The sequence below is a fragment of the Hylobates moloch genome, unplaced genomic scaffold (assembly GCF_009828535.3).
Source record: "Hylobates moloch isolate HMO894 unplaced genomic scaffold, HMol_V3 SCAFFOLD_11, whole genome shotgun sequence".
NCBI classification, from domain to species: Eukaryota; Metazoa; Chordata; class Mammalia; order Primates; family Hylobatidae; genus Hylobates; species Hylobates moloch.
In genome coordinates, this window is record NW_026652286.1 from 58,494,287 (window position 1) to 58,519,833 (window position 25,547).

Consider the following 25,547-nt stretch of genomic DNA (forward strand, 5'->3'; position numbering starts at 1 on the left):
ACCCCTCCTAAACTAGACACTTACTCATGAACCATTTGCCAAAGTATTAAAGTTATGCTGTGGATACTTAGGAGGCTGAGGGTGGAGGGTTGTTTGAGCCCAGGACTCTAGCCTGGCTACAGAGCAACACTTTGCCTCAAATAAACAAATAGAAGAGATGCTGTTGGCCGGGCACAGTGGCTCACGCCTGTAATCCCAGCACTTTGGGAGGTCGAGGCGGGCGGATCACAAGGTCAGGAAATCGAGACCATCTTGGCTAACACGCTGAAACCCCATCTCTACTAAAAGTACAAAAAATTAGCCGGGCATGGCGGTGTGCGCCTGTAGTCTCAGCTGCTGGGGAGGCTGAGGCAGGAGAATGGAATGAACCCGGGAGGCGGAGCTTGCAGTGAGCCGAGATCATGCCGCTGCACTCCAGCCTGGGCGACAGAGCGAGACTCCGTAAAAAGAAAAAAAAAAAAAAGAAGAAGAAGAGATGCTGTGGAGTATACCTCTCCAGTGACTGGAGTACTAATATCCATTCTTTTTTCTTTCTTGTTTTTTTGAGATGGAGTCTTCCTCTGTTGCCCAGGCTGGAGTGCAGTGGCATGATCTCGGCTCACTGCAACCTCTGCCTCCAGGGTTCAAGTGATTCTCCTTCCTCAGCCTCCTGAGTAGCTGGGATTACAGGTGCCCACCACCACGCCTAGCTAATTTTCGTACTTTTACTAGAGATGGGGTTTCGCCACGTTGGCCAGGCTGGTTTTGAACTCCTGACCTCAGGTGATCCGCCTGCCTCGGCCTCCCAAAGCGCTGAGATTACAGGTGTGAGTCACAGCGCCCGGCCTGGAATGTCCATTCTTTAGAGCACTTTCTATTATCGAGGAAAACAGAAAGCTGAATTAGCACTCATAAGATAGCATTTCTCTCTCTCTCTTTCTTTTTCTTAGAGACAGGGTCTTGCTCTGTCTCCAAAGCTGCAACCTCGAATGCCTAGGCTCAAGTGATCCTCCTGACTCAGCCTCCTGAGTAGCTGGGACTGCGGGCACACGCCACCATGCCTGGCTAATTTTCTAATTTTATTTTTTAAGAGATGGGGTGTCCCTGTGGCCCAGGCTGGTCTCAAACTCCAGGCCTCAAGCAATCCTCCTATCTCAGCCTCCCGAGTAGCTGAGTCACGCATCTCTTTAACAACAAGAAATGCTTTATGCATTGTGCTACATTGCGCTACCATGTTGTTACTGCCATGACATCAAGAGGCAATAGGACATTTTCAACTCCATTAAAATCTTATGGGACCACTGTGCATGTGGTCCGTCATTGCGTGAAATGTCATTAGGCAGCACATGACTGTATGTGGTAAACAAAGGCACTGCATAATTACAAAGGAGATTTCACTCAAATTATAAGTGATCCTAATCAACTTTTCTTTAGCCACAAGAGAGTGTTCTTTGCTAATGTTCAGAATGTAGTGTTTGCATCCAACGGATTGTCTGTCTCTCAGACTTTTGTCAGGGTAACACTGACAAAAATTTACTTTCCAAGCTAATTCTCACCTCTTCATGATGCCTTCTCATATTTCCACCAAATTACTCCCCTACCTGTTCTGTCATAGTACTGTATGTATTCTCTGTTGAATATTTCTATTATAGCACTAGGTAGCACTAAAATTATTCATGAAGGCTGTTTTCTAACAGAGATCTGTATTAGTGTTTAAAAGGACCAACACTTGGGTCAATGAGATCTGGGTTTGAATTCTGATTCTCCCACTTACTTGTTGAATGTCCTTTGTCTAATCTCTTAACATCTGTGAGCTACAGTTCATCTGTAAGACATGGATAATATAGTACCAGATTTATAGTGATATTGAGAGGATTAAATGGCATGCTGTGTAGAAAGCATTTTGCAAGTACCAGACACATGGAAAACACTTAGTAAAGTAGGTCTTACTGATTACCTTTGCAGTTAGCTTGATAGTAAGGAATCCCGTGTCTAGGACATCCATTATACAGCCTTGCTTTTATTCCTAGTGGTTTATCTACACTAGTTTTTGTTTTTGTTGTTGCTTGTTTTTTTATTTGGTTGCTTTTTTTTTTTTTTTTTTTGAGACAAGTCTCACTGTCACCCAGGCTGGAGTGCGGTGGCATGATCACTGCAGCCTTGACATCCCAGGTTCAGGTGATCGTCTCACCTCAGCCTCCCAAGTAGTTGAGACTACAGGTGCATGCCACCATGCCTGGCTAACTTTTTTCTTTTTTTCTGTTTTTATTTATAGACTCAAGGTCTCCTTATGTTGCCCAGGCTGGTCTCAAAATCCTGGACTCAAGCAATCCTCCCGCCTCTGTTAGCATTATAGGCATGAGCCACTGCGCCTGGCAGTTTATCTACTTTGGAAAGCAAAAGCACTTTCTCTCTTCTAATATTTTTTTCCATTAGATAGTGAACAGATTTTCTAAGACAACTAGTGATACTCATTTGGTTTACCTCTGTCTTCCCTTACTAGACTATAAGTTACTAGAGGAGAGGCGTGATGTTTTATTTTTGAATCCCACCACCTAGAAAGTGCCTAGCACATAGCAGGTACTTTAAGAAAGTGTTTATTAAATGAATAGAAAAATTCCTTGAAACTGGTTATAAGACATTTCTGATTTTGTCGTCTAGATCAGTGGTTGTCAAAGCGTGATCTTTGAATCAGCAGTACTGGTATCACCTGTGAGTTTGTTAGACATGCACATTGAGAGGCTGGATCCCAACCCAGTGTATCAGAGTCTCTGGAGATGGGGCCCAGGCAACTGTGATTTAACAAGCTATCCAGATGTTTCTGAATTCTGTTACAATTTGAGAACCATTGACCTAGACAGTATTTCCCTTTAAAATATAGTATTTTTCTTTAAAAGCTAATAACAGTTTTTGTTTTTGTTTTTTTTTGAGATGGAGTCTCACTTTGTTGCCCAAGCTGGAGTGCAGTGGTGGCAATCTCTGCTCACTGCAACCTCCACATCCTGGGTTCAAGTGATTCTCCTGTGTTAGCCTCCTGAGTAGCTGGGATTTCAGGCACCCATCACCATGCTCAGCTAATTTTTACATACAGACAGATTTCACCATGTTGGCCAGGCTGGTCTCGAACACCTGAGCTCAAATGATCCGCCCACCTCAGCCTCCCAAAGTGCTGGGATTATAGGCATGAGCCACCATGCCCAGCCATAAAAGCTAATGACAATATTTAAAAGCTAAAGATAGTATTTGAAAGCTAAAGGCAGTATTTTTCTTTAAAGGCTAATGTCATTTTATACATCTAAAAAACATTATGCTGAGCAAAAGAAGCCAGATACAAAAGAGAACATACTGAATTATTCTATTTATATAAAGTTCTACAATAGGCAAAACTAATATGCAAATATAGGCAAAACAGAATAGTGGCTGCCTGGGGAGAAAGAGAGGAGAGGTTTGACTGGGAAGAGGCATGAGAAAACTTTATGAAGTGTTGGAAAGCTCCATCTGTATCTTGATGGTATGTGGATTATATGGGTGTATGCCTCTGTCAAAACACATGGAACTATATACTTGAGATCTGTGCATTTCACTGTATATAAGTGAAATAAATACAAACAGAGTTAAAATAAAATAATGCCATTCTAATTCCTTCTGTGTAAGTCTTATCAACAGGAGATATATTTTAACAGAGTTGTCTTAAGAAGGTCTATAAGATCCTCCACGATCTGGCCCCTTACCTCCTTTTCTAGCCTTCTCTGTTACCACACTTTTGTCACCTTCTCTTTTCAGTCCTTCACCAGCACTGACCTTTCAGTGTTCCAATGGCATTTGTACTCTTCTCATATTCCTACCCCAGGACTTTTGCACATGCTGTTATCACTCCCTAGAATGTTTCTCCTTCTCTTCTTAATGGGAGATTGGTTAACTCCCATTCTTCTTTTAGTTCTACTCTTCTGTCTGTTTCTCAGGGAAACCCTCCCATGTCTCGCTTTATTATACACGTCCATGGAAACTTTGTCCAGCTCCTACGTATGCCTGTGCAGCTTGTTCATCTAAACAAGGGTTCCCAGCTGAGGTGACAACTAAAACTAAAATCAAATTTGTGCTCCACTCACAAAGCCTTGCACATGGAGCAGGGTTGTATCAATCTGGGAAAGGGGGTGCCTTTTCTAATTTACCAAAGTCATTGTTTGCTTGCCAAGCTTTATCTACTCTGGGCTCTTTCTGTTATGGCCTTTTAAAAAATAGCACAAAGATACCATACGGGCTAGCAGCAGCCCTGACCTTGTACTTCCCCTTCATACCACTTACCACAGTAATTTCACATTTATTTGGTTAATGCTTGTTTCTCCTACTTCTCAATAAGCATGATGACAGCAGGAAATTGGTTTTGCTTATTGTCAAGTTTCCTCAGCACCTGGAACAGTGTTGGGCATATAATAGGTACTCAGTAAATATATATTAAATCTATTCGTTATTTCTTTTCTTTTTTTTTTTTTTTTCAGACGGAGTTTCACTCTTGTCACCCAGGCTGGAGTGCAATGGCGTGATCTCAGCTCACTGCAACCTCCACCTCGTGGTTTTAAGCTATTCTGTCACCTCAGCCTCCCGAGTAGCAGGGATTACACGCTCCAGTCACCATGTCAGGCTAATTTTTGTATTTTTAGTAGAGACGGGGGTTTCGCCATGTTAGCCAGGCTAGTCTCGAACTCTTGACCTCAGGTGATCCACCTGTGTCGGCCTCTCAAAGTGCTGGGATTACAGGCATGAGCCACCACGCCCGGCCCCATTCGTTATTTCTTAATGCTGGATGAATATTAGGCTGTTTGAAGGTAGAGACTGTGTATTATTTTCTTTTTTATTGTCCCCTCCTCCCCATTGCCCCTGGAATTATCCTACTGCTTTGCACATAAATGGCATTCAGTAAATTCTTCCTGATTGATTTGAAAACGTTCAAAGAAGCCATATGATGTTCTGTTCATAGAAAACCAGATCTGCAAGCATATGATTACACATTGCATGAATGATGATGAACAGCTGCTATTTATGAAGCAGAAGAGACAAAAATGTTGAATGAATGAGAAATAGACTCCAGTTGAAATGGGAAGGATTTAATTTAGCTTTTGAAACTCATTTCCTGATATGAAGCTTACAAGATACCAGGAGACAATGCCAAGGAACGCTGTGAATTTTCTTTTTCTAGATAAGTAAATGATCTTGGAAAGTTCCAAGATGGATCAACCACTTACTTGAAGGCTAAGGGGTATTTCTTACTGAATTCTCAACAGCCAAGTATGAGATAGACATTTTAAAGTAAGTTTTTATTTTGGAATACTTTTACAGAAAATTTACTAAGAACAAAGCATAGAGAGTTCCTGTATTCCCCTCATCCAGTTTCCCTCATTATTAACATCTTACATTACCATGGTACATTGGTCAAAATTAAGTAAAGAATGAAATCCTTACATTACTATAAATTATGCTATAGATTCTTTGTTTTCCCAGTTGTATCTTCTTTCTGTCCCAAGTGAGATAGCTTTTTAAAGTTCTTTGATACTTTATAAACAATTCTGTGGTCTAAAGACCAAGCTCTGTGCATAGAATTACATGAATTTAGAGCTGCCAGGGTCCCTCATCTTGAGGTAAAAGTGCTTTGGCTTTCCAATCAATTGGAAATCAATTCTGCCACTTGAACAGCTGTGTGTCTTTGGGCATACTGTTTACTTATCCTAAGTCTTAGTTTCCTGATTTGTAAAATGTGGGTAGTAAGACCTCTCCAACTGTGATGGTTCCTGAGATCGTTCACAGTAGGAGAATGCAGTGTTGAGAAACTTACGAATTTTTCTTTTTTAGAGAAGTAGGTCTCCCTACGCAGAGCAGCCTGGCTTTGATATCCTGGGCTCAAGCAATCTTCCTGCCTTAGTCTCTTCAGTAGCTGGAACTACAGGTACACATCAACTCACTCAGCAAAACTTATTTTTAATAGGTAATTAGACTTTTATGGTTATTAAATTAATACCACAAAAGTAGTACTCTGCATAGAATACCTATGACATTTTACATATCTTAAATTAGTAACAAAGACTTTCCTCTGAGCCCTCTTCTCTATCTTCCTGTCTAGCTTGCCTGGCTCAGCTGTAGCAAGAATTCTGTGTCAGTTTAGAGAAAAACCCACACCCTTGTTATCTGATCACCCTGGCCTTTTTTAGCACAAATTCTGTTAAGTTGGTTTAGCAAAAATTTCCCCATCCGTGATGTCTCTTCTTAGTAATTTTCCAACCACCAACCCCTCCAACTTTGCTCCTTGACTATATATCCCCACTCCTTGCTGTAATTTGGAGTTGAGCCTGATCTCTCTCCTATTGTGATAGTCTTGACAGCTATCAAAATAGTCCTGAATTAAGTGTTCCTTACTATTTTAACAAGTGTCAGGATATTTTTTCTTTAACGCAGTGACAATAACGTAGTAATATGAACTAATTTCCATTTATCACCCCTGATTCATCAGAAACATTTTAAAAATAACCACTTCAACTTTTAATAAGCTTCTTTAAACTATTTTTGCTTTGTTACAGATAATATGAATGCTGTAAGGCATTTTTCTACCATATGTGTCCTTTATCCAAATGTTCAGCACTTTTCTAATTTTATGACTAGACGTTGACTCCCACTTCCCAGCTCCCACTAATCTCTCACACACAGAGTAATTTTAATTTGAAATGCTTTAGTTAATTATCCTTTACTTGTAGAACTATATTTCAGAAACGTCCTTCCCTTTATTGGGAAAGATGTTCTCAACAAAGGGAAGGATGTTTCTGTCTGCTGATGAAAATGTCATACCAAAGCACGTCTTACTTTCTCAGGAGCTTACACTACTCCAGTCTCATCTCTTCCTCACCAACTGAGGAGTGCTTAGTAGTGCCTGGAACGTTGGAAGTGCTGAACAAATGACGGCCGTCATTGAGACCTCAACTTTAATTTTTTTCGGCTTCTTTATTTCAAAGTCTTCACTGCAGAAACCTCTTATTCTGACCTGCCTTTGCTTTACTTCCTTTTCTCATTCTCAACCAAGAGTTCTCTTTATCTACAAAAGAAAGAGTGACTTGCAATCTGCAGATAAGGAAACTGATGTCCTGGTTATAAAGTTACCATGCAGAAATAATTGAAGTATACTAGAATTTTATGGATGGTGCACTCTAGGTGGGTAATGAGGTCTAAGAGAAAAGATATACAACATCAAGTAGGTGCCCAAGAAATGGTAGGTCCCTTCCTGCCTCCTCATTTTTACAGATGAGGACATTTTTACAGAAGCCCGAATAGATAAGTAGTCACAATCATGTTCTAAGAAAAACAAAAAAAGGGTGGTGGATGCCGTATTTTATTTTTCGTCATCATTCTCCTTTTCCTGCTGCTCATTCAGTTATGGTTTCATGACCCATATAATAATTCCACAAGGCTCACCAATGTTATCTGGCACCTGCTAGAGAATAGGTATAGGAACAGAGTCAAATATTTTGGTGAAGTATAACAGTTGTGTTGCCTTCTAGAATTTCATTGTATCCAATGTGCAAAAACAAAACATTGTCAGTTAAGTCTCACAATCTCATAATGGAGATGAGCACTGATTCTTAGGCCTTGGCGCAGTTCAGGGCCTATCCTTTAGCAGCTAAAAAGAGCACTTCAGCTGTAACTCATTGGAGTCTAGTCTCATAATTTTAGGATATTTCTATTTAAGTCTTAACCACTATTGGCAGCAACTGGGAAGGATAATCATTCATTACAATAGATAGTCAACAGAATAAATATCCGACAAGAATTTACGAAGCGTCTAAAGTATAATTCGGTAGCGCTTTGAAATCCACCCTGGGATTCGGAAACCGGGTAGAAAACTACCTGGTTCAGCAAACGAGAATTCAAACAGAGGAGGGGCTTGGAGGAGGCGGGTTTCGATGAACCCAGCGCAAGAGTACGCCACGGCGCCTGCGCATCCCCTGACGGGTACTTTCCATTCGCCAGATGGGGGAAGCCAGGGGGAAGCAGGTTACTGTTTTTGCATTTCTATCTTCAAGGAAGAATTAGGTTATGAATAGTTCCGTGAATAGTCAGGAAGCGCCGTCCTCCAAGTTCAAGATTAAGGAAACGTGGCATTCACAGCTAAAGCAAGAGGTGACGTCTTGTATCTTCCCCCGTTTCCTGGGACATTGGTGGTGTAGCCCATTCCACAGACTTTCGCTCCCTAGCAGCGGGTCGGAGATCGAAGGAACGGGCCAATTGCGGCTGAAACGTCTTTGGAAGGAGGAAGGGGGTGAGGGAGCATCCCTTTGAGTTTCGCTGCTTCTCGAGGCGGTGGTGGGAAGGGAGACATACTTAATACTGCCCTCTTAATCCAACGGATCTTACATCGTGTAGACTGCCGGGAGGGCGGCGGGAAAAGGGCAAGACGGGAGTTGGGGAAGGGAAGGAGCCAGGAAGCCGCGCGGGAGGGCGCGCGCGCGCGCCCCTTTTTCAGCAGTGTGGCGGGGTCGCACGCACGCCCGCCTCGGCGGCTGGGCGCGATTTGCGACAGTGGGGGGGGCGGTGGAGGTGGCGGCGGCAGCGGCAACTTTGCGGCAAGCTCGGGCCGGGCTTGCTTGACGGCGGTGTGGCGGAGGCCCCGCCCCAGGCGGCAGGAACCTGGAGGGAGGCGGAGGAATATGTCCGAGAGGGAAGTGTCGACTGCGCCGGCGGGAACAGACATGCCTGCGGCCAAGAAGCAGAAGCTGAGCAGTGACGAGAACAGCAACCCAGACCTCTCTGGAGACGAGAATGTAAGTGTAGCTCCTGGCAGTTACGAGACTCCGAAGTGAAAGTTTTAAATTCTTTTAAAACGGGGGGCGCGGGGACGAGCGGGCTGCTGTGGGGGGAGGGAGAGGTGTCACTCAGGAAAACGCGGGCGTGCGGGAGAAAATCGAAATTGCCTACGGGGATTTTGATGTGGGGTCGAGAGCAAGCAGGAACTAGGCGAAGGAGAGTGGTTCTAGTGATTGCGTGGGTCTGAGAGGTCTGCCCTGAAATCAGTTTGCATGTGATGGGGAGTGTTTTTGCCTTTGGGGAGATTTAAGGGGAGAGTGCGGGTCTGAGATTCTAGTAGTTTAAAAGGCACGTTAGAGACTTTTCTAAGAAACTTGGAAGGACGGGGCAGAGTTAGGGACCCTGTTAAAGGAGCGTAAGGGTTGTCACTCTAAGACCCTTGTGGAATTTTCAGGATGGAAAGTGATCTTCGATTTGCGGAGTTTGGAAGACTTTATTAAAGGGGGTTTTGTGTCTGCCTCCGTCCTGTCCGCGGAGACCGGGTGCGCCTGAAGGTCGCCTTTTCTGTAGGAGGAGCCGAATTGAGAGGGTCGATTTTTTATTTGGGGGTGGGGAGTGACTACCTTTGAGGAAGTAAGAGTGGGTGATTTCTTCTTTGAACGTTTTTACTTAAGTTAAAGTTGAGGGGGGTGGCGACCTGGAAGATTTTAGGCAACAGTGGTATAGGCAGATGTATTTAAGTGTGGGCTCCTGGCTTCGCAAAGTGTGAGATGTTTTGCAATCAGATTTTTTTTTTAAGTTCTGAAATGGATATTCGTAATCATTCGGTACCAACGTTTAACCCAACTGAGTTTTAATTGACTCGCCAGTAACAGCCGAATTGACATAAATAAGTTTTCAGTTTCATGTTTTAGGTCGATAACCAGTAAGGTCAACGAAATATCTTGACAATTTATTCAAAGATACTACTCCAAAATGTGATTCTCCTTCTCATGATATATAACAACCTGTGAATATCTTTTAAAAATCCTTAAAATGTTTCGGAAGAGTGGCGTAAGCTCTTCATTTTCTCAGTTTGGCTAGTTTTAGGAATAAATGTTACATCTTCTACACGCAGTTTCTAAATTCTGTCATAATTCCTAGCTGAAACATATAATGGTGTCATAACTAAGATTTTCACGGAAAAGATGGGAAAGGATTCTTTTTGCAGAGACAAGATATACTTGGGATTGTCAGTTTATGGGATCTTAGACTTGAAATTTCGGGAAAGCTTGGGTATTAAGGGTTACTTTTGTATTTTTCCCCCGATTGTGCGCCCCAATCTCACTGTACATTGGGATCTAACATTTTTTACCCTCTTCTTTTTATTATTTGGAGACCGTTCATTTTATTTCTGCGTTTTCTTAAATTTCTCTAGGCAGATGAGAGTATTAAGAGCACAGATGCTGGATCCAAGTGATAGGTTAAAATTGCTGTTCCATTAGCTTGACCTCGAGCAAAAGACTGACATAAATTGTCTTAGTTTCTTAAAAATGAGGATGGTGGTGTGTGGTATTTACCTCATAGAGTATGTGTAAGCATTAAATGAGTTAATATAGCTAAAGTACTAAGAAGAGTGTCTGCCCCATAGTAAGTACTATACACGTGTTATTTATTTATAATAATTACTACTACTAATTTTATGATTACATAGAATAATGTTTCTGGCCCTTCCACAAACTTAATAGTCAGGCAAAACATAATGAAACTGTCAGACCTGTTTAGAACGAAGAAACTTGCAGAGGACAAAATAAAGCTTATTTTCTTCTTGCAGACCCTTAAAGGAAAGCATATTCTTTGCTGCAATTTTAAAGCTGTTCAAGACCAAATGATTGGATTAGTTTTGTTTTGGTTCCTCCATTTGGATAGACTTAATTTTGTGTGTGTGCGTGCGCATGCCTTGGAAGCCTTAATCTTGTAGAGTCTTCTCAAAATAACATTTTCAGATGTATGAAATACAGGATATGAGGTTGCAAACAATTCAATTATAAAATTGTACACCATGTTATAAAATATTTCTAAAACAAATTTTAGATGTAGTACTATACTATATGTACTTTATTAGCGCATGAAGTAACAAGATCTAGCAGCGGGTCTGATAGTAGTGATGGGTATAAACACTTTTTCGAAGTATAATATAAAAATACTTGATTTCCATTGGTGACAGAGTCACAACTTCAGTAACATTAAGCATGTGTTACCTAGATAATAATAGAAGGAAGTGCTAAATTTTAAAGGTGGCAAAAATTAAGATGCAATTTTTTTTCCCCATTTGAGTTCACAAGCCTTCTGAATTTCATCCATGTACCCCTGACTTAGGGGAAGTAGTAAGGTAAGGGAGTAGAGAACATCGTATAAAAATGAGTTTAGAAAAGATAAGGGCAATAGTTTTACTCTTGAGGGAGCCAAATAATGGCAAAAGGCCAAAGCAGATGGGGGAGGAATATGTTTTTGTGGTAGAGTTAAGGTAACCTGAGCAGTTACTGTTAATGTGAGTCAGAGAATTATAGGCACATATTTTAAATTTATTGTATGTGTTATCTGCCATTTTATTGAACTTTTTGAGATCATATGACTGCAGAGTAGTTGGCTTCTGCAAGAGTACTAATGGATGCCTTGGTAGTAAGATCAGAGGGCTGAATCTGGAGACTTGTCTTTTTGCTTAAGCAAAAGCAAAGATGCAGGGCATCCCTGTGGCATGATGCAGGTGCAAATTACTGCCCTGTGGCTGTTTCCTCGTTGGGCAAGTGAAGATGGTAGTACCATGTCTGTTGCACAGTATCATTCTTTACTTTGAGAAGGGAACAGGATGGAGGTCAGCCTGTACATATATTAGACACTCAGCAAAGACTTGATTTTAGTTTAAAGATAAAATGGAAGCATGGTGGCTGTATTATATTTTCATTTGATTCCATCTTGATTTGCCTTGGGAGGAGATGGGTAAATTAAGTGGTCAGAAGTAAAATAAGCAACGTGCCCTATTAACGAGTGTTTTGTGTGGCCTCTTTATTGGCAGCTCAGTGTTTAGCCAGGATGTAAAGAAACTGATATGTAAAAATGTCTTAGAGTTTTTAAAATTTCATTTCTCTAGTGTTAAAAGGTAATTTTACAGAAAAAATGGCAAGTGAACACATGTTAAAACTTTTACTCAGAGGGAACCAGGCAAATGTTATACAGTAATAGTTAACCCGCAAAATCAAAACAGTACAAATTTATTAATATATGGAGTAAAGGAATGGAGAGATGAATTCCAAATGGAGACAGAAACTTTTTTTCCCTTGAGTGGAAGCGAAGACATTTTGAACCTCTACTGTAGAGACAAAATTTACATGTCTATCAGTTATACATAATGAAAAAAGAGTTGTGGCTGGGTGCAGTGGCTTACACCTGTAATCCCAGCACTTTAGGTGGCTGAGGTGGGAGGATCCTTTGAGTCCAGGAGTTTGAGACCAGCCCGGGCAACATGGTGAAACTCTGTCTCTACCAAAAATTAGCTGGGTATGGTGGCCAGCTCCTGTTGTCCCAGCTACTCAGGAGGCTAAGGTGGGGGTAATATCACTTGAGTCTGGGAAGTGGAGGTTGCATTTAACCAAGGACGGAGTGGGCAACAGAGGGAGAGCCTGTCTCAAAAAAGAGTTGTAAGATAGCTCAAAGACATAGTGGAGGGCTATAGTCTGGTAACTTGGAAGGGTGTGCTATATAGATAATGCATAGTTCTCCACTGAGATACGGAATTGTTTTCTGCATTTGATTTTAATTATGTGAATACAACTGAAAAGGTAGAGAGAAAAAGAGATTAAAATACCGCATTTTCTGTTTCTGTAAAGACTAATGATATTTACATTAAATTGCAATTCAAATATTTGTTGAGTACCCACTGCTTGCTACCCACCTATTATTTCATTTATGATAATTTTTAACCTTCTATATAAAACCAACTTTAGGAAGCAATAATTTAGAAATAGCCTCTAAAGCAGTGTTTCCTAGGCTGTTTGATAGGCATTTCATGGAAAAAAAGGCTTCCTCTGGAATGTATTTTAGAACTGCTGCCCTAAGGTCATAGATTAAATAAATCTTTTCTTTCCAAAGGAGACATTGGAATCTGTAATCAGGAGGTAGTGGAATCCTCTTCTGAGATTAGAAAGCTGAGATTAGAGGGCCACTCGTGTGTGAGATAAGGTATGAATTAGGAGAATTTTCAAGGTTTCCTGCAGTCATTTCTTTTTTTTTTGGAAGGATTTACTTTAATTGTGATTGAGAGTCTCTGGAGTTCTGGTTTATGAGTATTATTATTACTTTAGAACAGTGAGACAGTTTTAACTTGTAAATAGCATAGAATATATGTAGCACTTTTAAAAAATTTTAAATGGTTTGCGTTATAAGCAGAATTTGAATAACAGGATTTTAAAAAGTGACAGCTAATGTAGAAGCCATTAGCACTCCTGCTTCAAATGGCTCCCCAGCTCCATGCTCCGGACTGAGCAGCAGTCAAATACATTATGAAGACATACACATCAGTCAGATTTAAGAGTCACAGCTTTGGGGTGGAATTACCAGCCAAGAGACCAGTTAGGCTTTTTTAACACTACCAGTACCTTTTGTAAAGAGCTGTAAAGATTCACTGATACAGTGCATTAAAGTGACTGGAACAGACCAGTGCCTTATTAAAGACAGTATTACTCTTCCATTATTCTCATTAGTATTTATTTCATTTTCATTTTTGCTGAAATATAAAATATCTACAAACCTTCTAACGTGTAGCTGGATTATGTTTATCCTCATGTGGAGGCAAGAATACATTTTTTTCTTCTTGCAGAAATTATTTCTCTTAAGTCAGTCAGCATCTTCCCAGTAGAGTTACTTACTGCTAAAAACAGTATTGCTGTTTCATGTAATTTTTCCTCACTTACTGCTTACAGGATGATGCTGTCAGTATAGAAAGTGGTACAAACACTGAACGCCCTGATACACCTACAAACACGCCAAATGCACCTGGAAGGAAAAGTTGGGGAAAGGGAAAATGGAAGTCAAAGAAATGCAAATATTCTTTCAAATGTGTAAATAGTCTCAAGGTATGTGCAAAAAAAGATCCTTTGGGGTAAATGCTAGGCTTCAGAAATTATTTCTCTGTGGCACGCATTTCGTACTCAGGATACTCTGTCAAGTTGTAAATATTTTAAAGTTACAGTGTTTTGAAGGGTTTTTTTTTTTTGTAGTTCATACTGCATATCTATTTTAGTCCATCCCATGTTTAGTTTTTTGGTTTTGTTTTTTGTTTTAATTTAAATATGTGACACTGAGTGTTGCAGGATGTTTTTGATTTATTGTTTGCATTCGAATTAAAGATTTGGGTAACTATTACTCTTTATATTTTAGTAAAACTTAAAAAGCATAAGCCACTTCTGGCATCAGTTTTTAAAAAGAACTGAATGTAACCCATTAACTTTGAGTAAGTATAAATTGAAATAGATGTTTTACTTTGTACAGTTTCTGTCTTTTGTTTTATTTGTAACTGTTTTCAAAGAAAAAGGTGTAAAAAATTTTTAAACTTTTTAATATTAAATATTTAGGGAAAAGGGGGTTTCGGTTATTTAATGTGTCCCCAATAGTATTTTTATTTACTTTATAAAAGGGGTTACTGGTGTTTAAGATACTTTCTTTTATATATGTCCAGTTTGTTTTTTAAATGTAAGGTTATTTTTTTCTATACTGAGGAAAAATGTCTATTATCTCTTACCTAGGTAAGTTAAAACCTTTTCTAAATATCCAAATGTATTTTTTTATAAGTCAAGTCTTGGGAAAGCATAAGAAGCTATGACTGTATGACATTTTTCTGTCTGTATAGCAAAAATTCGATGCTCAGTGTGTCAGATTTTGCTCCTGTAAAAGGAGAGAAATTAATCTCAGCATACTTTTTAAAAGTCAATTATAGTTTCATGTGCATATTTATTTACATTAACGTACTACTTTTAGGTACTGTACCTGGAAGATGTTTTTAGCTGCCTTTTATACTTAAGGCCATATTTCAAAATCCTAAAGCTGTGGCTTTTCAAATGATGAGAAAATGAAAGTCATACTTTAAAAGTGAAAACAGTGCCTTAAACTGAACATGAAAGTCAGTGTCAAATGCCAGAAGATGGTCAGTAAAATCCTACAGCTGAAAAATAACTTTGTGAACAAAAGCGAATAATTGTTCTTTGTACATCTCCTATAGCCTCCTGGTAACTGTGCAGTTAGAGTTTATTTCTTCCCCTAGTCCCCAGTTCAGATATTCTCATTCTGACTAACAGAAAACAGTGATTTGAATGGAGTCTGCTATGCTTCACTTTACAAGGGAAAAATTTAGCCTTATAAAATTTAGTGAATGCCAGAGAAGCTATTAAGGCCATCTGTTAATTTCCTATTTCAGAAAAATAAATTGTGTCCTTTTGTGTCCACCAAAATTATCCAGTCTATTGTGATTCAGAATATGATTGGCTTAAGAAAATAAAAGGCAAATATTATAAGTGTTTTCATAGGTAAGTGGTTATTACCTAACTTGTGATTTCAGCCTTTGGTTGTGATAAAACTTTATCATACACAATATTTTAAAATGTGAAAACTAGACTAGTAGACATCTTTTAATTTTAGTGTCAAAAATTACCTTATGTATAATACACAAAATAATGTATCGCATTTTGGAAAAAAGAAGGGGATAGGTTAGTTTACTATCATTTTCTGGTTTGTAAGATACATTAATTTTTTCTTATTTCATGATTATTTTATAGGAAGATCATAACCAACCATTGTTTGGAGTTCAATTTAACTGGCACAGTAAAGAAGGAGATCCATTAGTGTTTGCAACTGTAGGAAGCAACAGAGTGAGTGTTAAGGGGTCTATTTAGTATTTGGCTTGATTTCCAGATCTGGTGTTAATGTAATATTGAAATAGAATAATTTCAAAGTACATTTTGTGAAGCTGGTTTAACAATATGATTCTTTCATGTAAGAGTGAAGCTTTCTAGAAATTAATTAAAACTAGTATGCATGGCTGAAAATACATCTTTATTTAATATATTACCCCTAATTATTTATGAAACAGGTTTTATACTTGTGTTTGTCTTCATAAATATTTGGTTGAAAGAATTGGTGTTCTTTTTAAAGTGATTTTGGTATTTGTCATTCAAATAGTGTAAGAACTGGCTGTGATTTTTTAAAATTAAGGTAATGAATGGCTCTATAAATGAAGCATAAATCCAGTGGATTTAAATAAGTTATTGAGATGTTTTATTTGCAGTAAACATTGGCGTTTGCCTTTTGTTTTGTTTTGTTTTGAGACAGGTAGTGTTTGGTGGTGGTTTTTGTTGTTGTTGTTGTTGTTGTTTGTTTTTGAGACAGAGAGAGTCTTACTCCTTCCTCCAGGATGGAGTACAGTGGCTAATCAAGGCTTACTGCAGCCTCAACTTCTGGGGCTCAGGTGATCCTCCCACGTCAGCCTTCTGAGTAGCTACAGGCATGCAGTACCATGCACTACCATCCCTGGCTAATTTTTTTTGTAGAGATAGGGTTTCACCATGTTGCCCATGCTGGTCTTGAGCTCTTGGGCTCAAGCAATCTACCTGCCTTGGCCTCCCAAAGAGCTGGGACTGCAGTCATGAGCCACCATGTCCAGCCTTTTAAGGAAATTTTATAATGACATGTAAGGCTCTAGGCCTTTTACTATTTGACAAGGTCAATTCATTGAAACTCTAAATATTTTTAAGTTACCACTGAAGTTGATAACATGAAATAATAGCTTTTTTTCTTCTGTTTTTGGTGTTTAGTCAAATGTAGGTTTTAAGATAATGTAGTCTGCTTATAGTTGTTTAGTTCCTAGATTCTTTGAAAACAACAATTCAGAGGAAAAATTATGCGGTTTTAAGAAAAGGTTGAGGTTATTTTTTTTCCTAGTTGGGAATGTAGTCCATTAATTAAATTTGAATCCACTTTTAAGACACCACTGTAAACCTAAGTTAATATTTAGCTTTGATAGTATTATAATTGGTGTAGTTTGTGCTCCAGTATGCTGATTGCAGTGTTTTAGGTTTTCTAACAAAAAAAATCCCTATTTTTATTTTAAGTGACATAAAGGGGTATCATATAGTTTACTGAATTATAAAAAGTTCTGCTGTTAGAATTTCTTTAAAAGGAAGAAAGAAAAAACAGTTATCACATAAGACATAATCAACCTAGTTAGCAGCCATATAAGGAATTTTTTTTTGAACGTTAACATAGAGGAGATAATGAATTAATAGGTTGTGATGATATACAGGATCTTAAGAGGTCAGTACTATTATAAAATAATAATAGGTTTTTGCTAATGTGACTGACTATAAGCTATAAGAAAAATGGGGCCGGGCACAGTGGCTCACGCCTGTAATCCCAGCATTTTGGGAGGCTGAGGCAGGTGGATCACCTGAGGTCAGGAGTTTGAGACCAGCCTGACCAATGTGGTGAAACCCTGTCTCTACTAAAAATACAAAAATTAGCTGGGCGTGATGGCGGGTGCCTGTATTCTCAGCTATGCGGGAGGCTGAGGCAGGAGAATCACTTGAACCCGGGTGGCAGAGTTTGCATTGAGCCGAGATCATGCCATTGCTCTCCAGTCTGGACGACAAGAGTGAAACTCCGTCTCAAAACAAAAAAAAAAAAAAAAAGAAAATGGAAAGAAATTTATAAAAGTTTAGTATTACAAAATTGTGTATGGTGTATGTATAGTTTTAATTTTAAAGTATGCAACAAATGAAAAGGGCTGTCATACATGTGAAAGTTAATATTTGATTATCTGTACCCATGAGAAAATAATTCATTAAGCAAATTGTAGACTTTTAAATATGTAACTAATATGTAAATACTCTAAAACTATCCAGATTTATTTTTATTTATTTATTTATTTTTTTTGAGACGGAGTCTTGCTCTGTTGCCCAGGCTGGAGTGCAGTGGCACAATCTCGGCTCACTGCAAGCTCCGCCTCCCAAGTTCACGCCATTCTCCTGCCTCAGCCTCCCGAGTAGCTGGGACTACAGGCGCCCGCCACCACGCCTGGCTAACTTTTGTATATTTTTAGTAGAGACAGGGTTTCACCATGTTAGCCAGGATGGTCTAGATCTCCTGACCTCGTGATCCACCCGTCTCGGCCTCCCAAAGTGCTGGGATTACAGGCATGAGCCACTGCGCCCGGCCTGAATTTTTATTTTTTATGTTTTTTGGTTTTTTTTTTGAGACAGAGTCTCTGTTGCCCAGGCTGGAGTGCAGTGGTGCGATCTTGGCTCACTGCAACTTCTGCCTCCTGGGTTCTAGCGATTCTCCTGTCTCAGCCTCCCGAGTAGCTGGGACTACAGGCACATGCCACCACACCCACCTAATTTTTGTATTTTTAGTAGAGACGAGGTTTCACCGCGTTAGCTAGGATGGTCTTGATCTCCTGACCTCGCGATCCACCCGCCTTGGCCTCCCAAAGTGCTGGGATTAAAGACTTGAGCCACCGTGTCTGGACTTATTTTATTTTTTTTTTTGAGATGGAGTTTTGCTTTTGTTGCCAGGCTGGAGTGCAATGGTGCAATCTTGGCTCACTACAACCTCTGCCTCCCGGGTTTAAGTGATTCTCCTGCCTCAGCCTCCTGAGTAGCTGGGATTACAGGCGCGTGCCACCATGCTCAGCTAATTTTTGTATTTTTGGTAGAGACAGGGTTTCACCATGTTGGCCAGGATGGTCTTGATCTCTTGACCTCATGATCCACACGCCTTGGCCTCCCAAAATGCTGGGATTACAGGCATGAGCCACCGCGCCCGGCCTAATTTTTATTTTTTAATAGAGATGGGTTTTGCTATGTTGCCTAGGCAATTGAATGGATGAAATATAAGTTTAAAAGACTGGAAATCGAAACCACTATTACTGCAATATTTAATATACTCTGTGTATTATGTAAAACATTCAGCTTTATAATGGCTTAAGCTCACAGGAGGTATTTTAAGGCAGTAGTTTCTGTAGTATATTTAAGATACGATTGCTATTAAAGTATGTTTAAAAGTTGGAGAGAGTATGTTTCTATACTTGAGATGAAATTTACCATATTTTTATTTTCATTAGGTTACCTTGTATGAATGTCATTCACAAGGAGAAATCCGGTTGTTGCAGTCTTACGTGGATGCTGATGTATCCTTTCCTGGGTTTTTAATATCTTTAGTCAAAGGAATTTGTTTTCAATAAGTGCACCAAAACTTTTGTAAATTAATCAATTCCCTAAAGTTATTGTTCTTTCTTAACCTATTTCTTCACTATCAACCAAGAGAATCCTGGTATCTAGTTTTCCTGACCCTTAGAAATCCATTGTGGTATGTGTCAACTCAGCTAGGCAAAAAGAAAAAGAAAAAAATCCATTGTGGGATGGATGTGCTGGTTGGGTGCAGATGTCTATAGAGATAGGAGCATTAGAAATGCAGTAATAGAAAATGTTAGCAAAGACTGGTTAAAACCTCCTTTTTCTTTGCCCTTGCCTAGAGTATATCATTTCATTGTAGTTATAATGACGAACTTGGGTTGTGACTGGTAGTCATTCCAAGTATTTGATCAACGAAGCCTAGGAAGAAAAAAAAAGTTTAGAAAAAATATATATATAAATAAAATAAAATAGGAAATAAAATATTGCAAAACAGGTTCATAAAGAAATGGAAAAATTTGAAAACCCCAAGAGTTAGAGCGGTGAAAGCTAAGTAATAAGATATTCCAGAATCATTTGAAAAACCTAGCAAACAAGACAAGGCAAGGACATTCAGTCTTCTCTAAAAGATATTGAAATGTGACCTGTTGTTGTATTGAGACTGTCTCACAAAGAAAAAAGTGGAAAACTGAATTGTTCTTTTTTAGATATTTATAGATGTATGGGGATAGAGCAGAGGTTAAACTACAGCTTGCAGGTTGGCCACCTGTTTTTTGTAAAGTTTTGTTTTGAACACAACCATGCCCATTCATTTGTATATTGTCTGCAGTTATTTTGGTACTACAACTACAGAGTTGAGTAGTTGTACAAGCAGCTAAAGAGTAAACAAAATTGAGTGAAGAGACTGTAATTCTGTTTGATCATTTGTTATGGATTTTAGACCTCAAATCACCATTATATATATTTGGTTGTATAAGGAAAATTGAGAACTTTTGTGTCAAAAACTTTAGCAGTTCTTTGTAAGTTTCTATTATAATTATTGACATGTTTCTATTTCAAAAACATTATGTTTCTTAACTGTGGAATTTCTTAGGCTGATGAAAACTTTTACACTTGTGCATGGACCTATGATAGCAATACGAGCCATCCTCTGCTGGCTGTAGCTGGATCTAGAGGCATAATTAGGATAATTAATCCTATAACAATGCAGTGTATAAAGGTGGGTTTTTCTGGTTAAATTGTAGATCTGCTTCTTTTGAATCCACACCTGTAAAAACTTGTAATGTTAAATTTAAAACTAATGGTATGAATGTAACATTTCTCATTTGATTTGTACTTTTCTTACTGCTCTCTTTAGATGAGTCTTTTGAGACCTTTGTCACATTTGGGTAATGTAAATTAAGGAATAAGTAGGAAAATGTTAATATTTGTAGTGTTTTCTTTTTAAATAATTTCCTTCCTTCACCCTTGTCATGGTTTGCTTTGGGAGGCTCTAAATGAACAATAAGAGCGAGTCCATTTTCCAAGATGCCTAAACTGGAGGGGTGTTATCAAAGAGACCTTGTTAACGAACATAAAGGTGAAGCCTAGGAAGTTGATAAGAAGACGGGTTTTTCAAATCACTTTCATCAGCTGTTTTTAACTGTGAGGCCACATCAAACTCTCCTGAAGATCTTTAAAACCCTAAGCATATTGGAGCCTCCGCTAATCCGATCAGAATATCTGCAGGTGGAGTTTTGAGTATCTTTTTTTTTTTTTTTTGCTTTTTTTTTTTGTTCTGAGACAGGTTGTCACTCCTTTGCCCAGGCTGGAATGTAGTGGCATGATTATAGCTCACTGCAGCCCGTCTCCTGGGCTCAAGCGATCCTCCCATCTCAGCCTCTCAAGTAGCTGGGGCCAATTTTTAATTTTTGTGTGTGTGTGTATGAAGATAGGGTCTTGCTGCATTGCCCTGGCTGGTCTTGAACTCCTGACCTCAAGCGATTCTGCCTTAGCTTTCCAAAGTGCTTGGATTAAAGACATGAGCCACCCACTGTGCCTGGGCTCTTTTTTTTTTTTTTTTTTTTTCCTTTTCACTTCAAGTTTGTTGGGTGATTTTAGTATGCAGCCAAGGTTGAGAACCACTACTTTAAGTGAAACTATTTTTACATTCTCTAAAGATTTATGAAAAAAAATTTACTGATTTTGAGATAGGAAACTTGAAATGTTTTAAATTTATTGTAGCACTATGTTGGCCATGGAAATGCTATCAATGAGCTGAAATTCCACCCAAGAGATCCAAATCTTCTCCTGTCAGTAAGTAAAGGTAAGTGAAGCAAATATTTCTTTAGTCTGTGCAATTTGTCAGAATTAAGATGAAGTCACTAATGTCAAGAAAACCCTGACAAATAGGAAAAACCATAAGAAGAGAGTCCACATGCTTGTATGTCTGATAATAAAAACTCACAAAAAAACACAACCACAACCTTGCACAAAGGCCGTCACAACCGTACACAGAAAATAATGCAGTAAGTGCCTCTCCATCCTGAGACTGGCATCACCCTTGTTACTGATTTTGTGGCCAATCTTATTTCAAAACAATTATGTAATCGTTCTCATTTTTTTTCTTTAAAAACTTCTGTCTTTCCTTTACCTCTCGGAAAACACACATAGTTTACTTTGGCATGCACATTCTCATTGCAGTGCTTTATTTCCATATAAACATCTTTTATTTTAGAGAGCCTCTCTGTTACTTAGGTTAACAGGTCCTGTTTTATTTTAAGTCTAGTATCTGTTAATTATTTTTCCTGATCTTCTCACTCCTCCCACCCTCTACCCTCCAGTAGGCCCCAGTGTGTGGGCAGATACTGTTCTAAGGAAAAAAAGCCAAATTAAAAAAAAGATAACAGTAAATTTTAGTAGGAAAATCCCAGGCTACGTTAGCATATCCAAATCATTCTGTCCAATCATGTAATAATAAATACTACATATGAAAATTCATATTGCTTTTCTTTTTTAAAAAAGCTTTTGTTTTATAAAGGATTTCCTATAGAATTTCTTTAAAGTGCTAAGTTTTTCAGGATAAGTTATTTCAAATATTCCCATAAAGGGAAAGCATTGCATTTTGGAAATCACTCTAGGAAGAGTTGATTACTTTTTCTTGTCTCTTGATAACACTAATTGGGGCTCAGATATTTCTGGACAAGTGTATAGGCCATAATGCCTCACTTGTTCTAAATATTACAACTTTTTTTTTCTCTTTTCTTTTTTTTTTTTTTTTTTTTTTTTTTGAGACAGAGTTTGGCTCTTATTGTTCAGGCTGGAGTGCAATGGTGCAATTTTGGCTGACCGCAACCTCTGCCTCCCAGGTTCAAGAGATTCTCCTGCCTCAGCCTCTCGAGTAGCTGGGATTACAGGCATGTACCACCATGCCCGGCTAATTTTTGTATTTTTAGTAGAGATACGGTTTCTCCACATTGGTCAGGCTGGTCTTGAACTCCCGACCTCAGTTGATCCACCTGCCTCAGCTTCCTAAAGTGCTGAGATTACAGGTATGAGCCACCGTGTCCTGCCTCTATTTATTTATTTATTTATTTATTTTTGAGACAGAATGTTGCTTTGGCGCCCAGGCTGGAGTGCAGTGGCTTTATCTTGGCTCACTGCAACCTCTGCCTCCTGGGTTCAGGTGATTCTCCTGCCTGACCCTCCCAAGTAGCTGGGATTACAGGTGCCCTCCACCATGCCTGGCTAATTTTTTGTATTTTTAGTAGAGATGAGGTTTCTCTTCAGGCCAGGCTGGTCTCAAACTCCTGACCTCAGGTGGTCCACCTGCATCGGCCTCCCAAAGTGCTGGGATTACAGGCGTGACCCACTGTGCCCAGCCCAATATCACAACTTTTAACCCTGGTCTTCCCCTATTGTGTCAGTAAGAGCATTTTTAAAAATCAGATGTTTGAGCATGAATAAGAATTGTACTGCAAGCGATACTATCAAGAAAGTAAAAAAGCCTACCCAAAAGGAGAAAAAGTATTTATAAATCATTCTAATAAAGGACTTTGATTTTTATTTTTTGTTTTTGGAGACAGAGTTTCGCCTAGTCACCCAGGTTGGAGTGCAGTGGCGTGATCGTGGCTCACTATAGCCTCAACCTCCTGGGCTCAAGTGATCTACCTACCTCAGCCTCCCGAGTAGTTAGGACTACAGGCATGTGCTGCCACACCTGGCTAAATTTTAAAAAAATGTTTTTGTAGAGACGAGGTCTCCTTGTGTTACCTAGACTGGTCTCAAACTCCTGGCCTCAAGCAGTCCTCCTACCTCGGCCTCCTAAAATGCTCGGATTACAGGCATGAGCCACGATTCCCAGCTAATAAGGGATGTGTATCAAGAATTTTTATAGCTCAACAATAAAAAGACAGCCCAATTTAAAAATGGCCAAAAGTTCTGAATGACATTTCCTCACAGAGCATACACAGATGGCCACTGAGCACATGAAAAGATCATATTAATCATTAAGGAAATACAAATGAAAATCACAGTGAAATACCACTTCACACCTACTTAGGGTGGCTGTAATAAAACCGTTAGATACTAACAAGTATTGACTGGCACAAGAAGAAATCAGAGCCCTCTCAGATACTGCTGGTGGGAATGTAAAACGTAACTACTTTGAAAAACAATCTGGCAGTTCCTCAAAATGTTATAGAGTCACTAATCCTAGGTGTTTACATATGTATGTATATCCTAGGGTTGTGTGGGTGAGGGTGTACATATGTGTCCCCAAGAGAAATAACATGTCCATACAAAAGCTTGTACAAAATTGAAATCGAGGAATCATTTTTACAGCACTGTTAATTTTCACATGTATTACTACCTCTGGGGTGTTTATGTGATGCATTTATATTCACAGACAGAATGAACATTGTTATATTTCAAGTTTACATGATGTGTCTTTGCTTTACACTCTTTCTTTTTTTAAAATACTGTTTTAGAGACAGGATCTCACTCTGTCAACCAGGCTATAGTAGAGTGATGTGATCACAGCTCACTGTAGCCTTGAACTCCTGGCCTCAAGCAATGTTCCCACCTCATCTTTCTGAGTAGCTGGGACTACATTTGCACACCACCATGCCTGGCTAATTTTTAAAAATTTTTTGCAGAGATATGGTTTCATTATGTTGTCCAACCTGGTCTCAAACTCCTGGCCTCAAAAGATCCTCACACCTTGGCCTCCCAAAGTGCTGGGATTACAGGTGTGAGCTACTGCACCTGGCCTGCTGTACATTCTTTATTAATGTTTAATATAACATTGCTCAAATTATAGTTGCATAATTTTTGAAGAAGGACTATCATTCTATAAACTTGTGCATGATATATGTAGTTATGTTTTCGGCTTACTGTAAAAATCCTAAATCTCAGTCCCCTTTCAATTTTTTAATGTGAGTATGGTGAAGGGAAAAGCTAGTATCTTGTTCTGTGGGATAAAATTGCTTATGTCAAATCTATATTTTATTTCAAAAGTATATTTCCATCAAATTAGGTTATTTAAAGAAAGTTATTTGAGATAAATATACTTAAAATATTTTTCAGACCACATAAATATTTCTGAACTTACTGTCTTAGTCCATTTTAACCTGGCATTAGAGAGTAAGAACAAGAAATTGAACTTGAAGCCTTTTTTTTTCTATAATTGGAATTAATTCATTCTTAAGAGTGGCACTCTCATGACCTAACACTTCTCATTAGGTCTCATCTCCCAACACTGCTGCATTGGGATTAAGTTTCCCAACATGCTTTTTTGGGGGCTCATTTAAGCTGTAGCATTCTGCCCCTAGCCCCCAAAATTCAAATCCTCAATCAGATACGGGTGAGACTCAAGGCAGGATTCCTCCTGAGGTAAATTCTCCATCTGTGGGTCTGTGAAATCAGGCATCTTATCTATTTTCAAAATACCGTGGTAGGAAAAGCATAGGATAGACAGTCCCTTCCAAAAAGGAGAGAGAGGCAAGAATAAGGGTAACTGGTCCCAAGTAAGTCCAAAACCCAACAGAACAAACAAGATTAAATCCAAGGCACCAGAATAATCTTCCTCGGCTCCGTGTTTTGCCTTCTGGGCATGCTGGGTGTGGGGTTTGGGCCCCAGAGGCCTTGGGCAGCCCCATCCTATGGGTTTGCCACGTGCAGCCCACATAGCATCTTATGAGTTGGAGTTGGGTGCCTGCAGCTCTTGCAGGCTGGTGGTGTGCCCTGGTAGCTCAGCAGTTCTGGGATTTGGGGGATGGCTTTTTCCCCATGGCTCCACCAGGTGTTGCTGTAGTGGGAACTGCTTTGTGGCTCTGCCCTTCTGAAAAGTTTCTGCCTGGAGCCCCAGGCTCTTTGTGATGTCTTTTGAAATCTAGAGAGGAAGCCGTGCCTCCACAGTTCCTGCATTCTTTGCATCTGCAGACTTAACACCACATGGACACTGCCAAGATTTGCTGCTTGTACCTTTAGAAGCTATGGCCTGAGCCATACTTGAGCCCCTTCAAGCTATGGGGTGACCAAAGAGCACTGCCTTGGAATAGGGGGAGCAAAGTGCTGAAGTGGCCCTGG

At 39.3% G+C, this 25,547-nt stretch overlaps 1 protein-coding gene and 1 long non-coding RNA gene across 7 annotated transcripts in view; one reads left to right on the plus strand and one right to left on the minus strand.

Annotated features, from left to right (window-relative positions):
• Positions 1 to 767: 767 nt before the first annotated feature.
• LOC131384578 (uncharacterized) lies at positions 768 to 4,375 on the minus strand. Its single transcript, XR_009215572.1, has 3 exons — positions 4,285 to 4,375; positions 1,754 to 1,804; positions 768 to 853 (listed from the first exon to the last, which is right to left on the minus strand). It is a non-coding gene; the product is annotated as an uncharacterized LOC131384578 (long non-coding RNA).
• A 3,605-nt stretch (positions 4,376 to 7,980) lies between these two features.
• EED (embryonic ectoderm development) overlaps positions 7,981 to 25,547 on the plus strand; it is a 35,012-nt gene continuing 17,445 nt past the window's right edge. For 3 of the 6 annotated variants that reach the window (XM_032167101.3, XM_032167102.2, XM_058446526.1), the window contains exons 1-6: positions 7,981 to 8,780; positions 13,722 to 13,874; positions 15,570 to 15,662; positions 18,911 to 18,976; positions 20,074 to 20,199; positions 21,204 to 21,285. In XM_032167101.3, coding sequence (XP_032022992.1) covers positions 8,667 to 8,780; positions 13,722 to 13,874; positions 15,570 to 15,662; positions 18,911 to 18,976; positions 20,074 to 20,199; positions 21,204 to 21,285 — 634 coding nt within the window. In that variant the 5' untranslated portion in view covers positions 7,981 to 8,666. The remainder of the gene's footprint in view (positions 8,781 to 13,721; positions 13,875 to 15,569; positions 15,663 to 18,910; positions 18,977 to 20,073; positions 20,200 to 21,203; positions 21,286 to 25,547) is intronic. The other 3 variants (XR_009215571.1, XM_032167103.3, XM_058446525.1) reach the window with 2 other exon arrangements.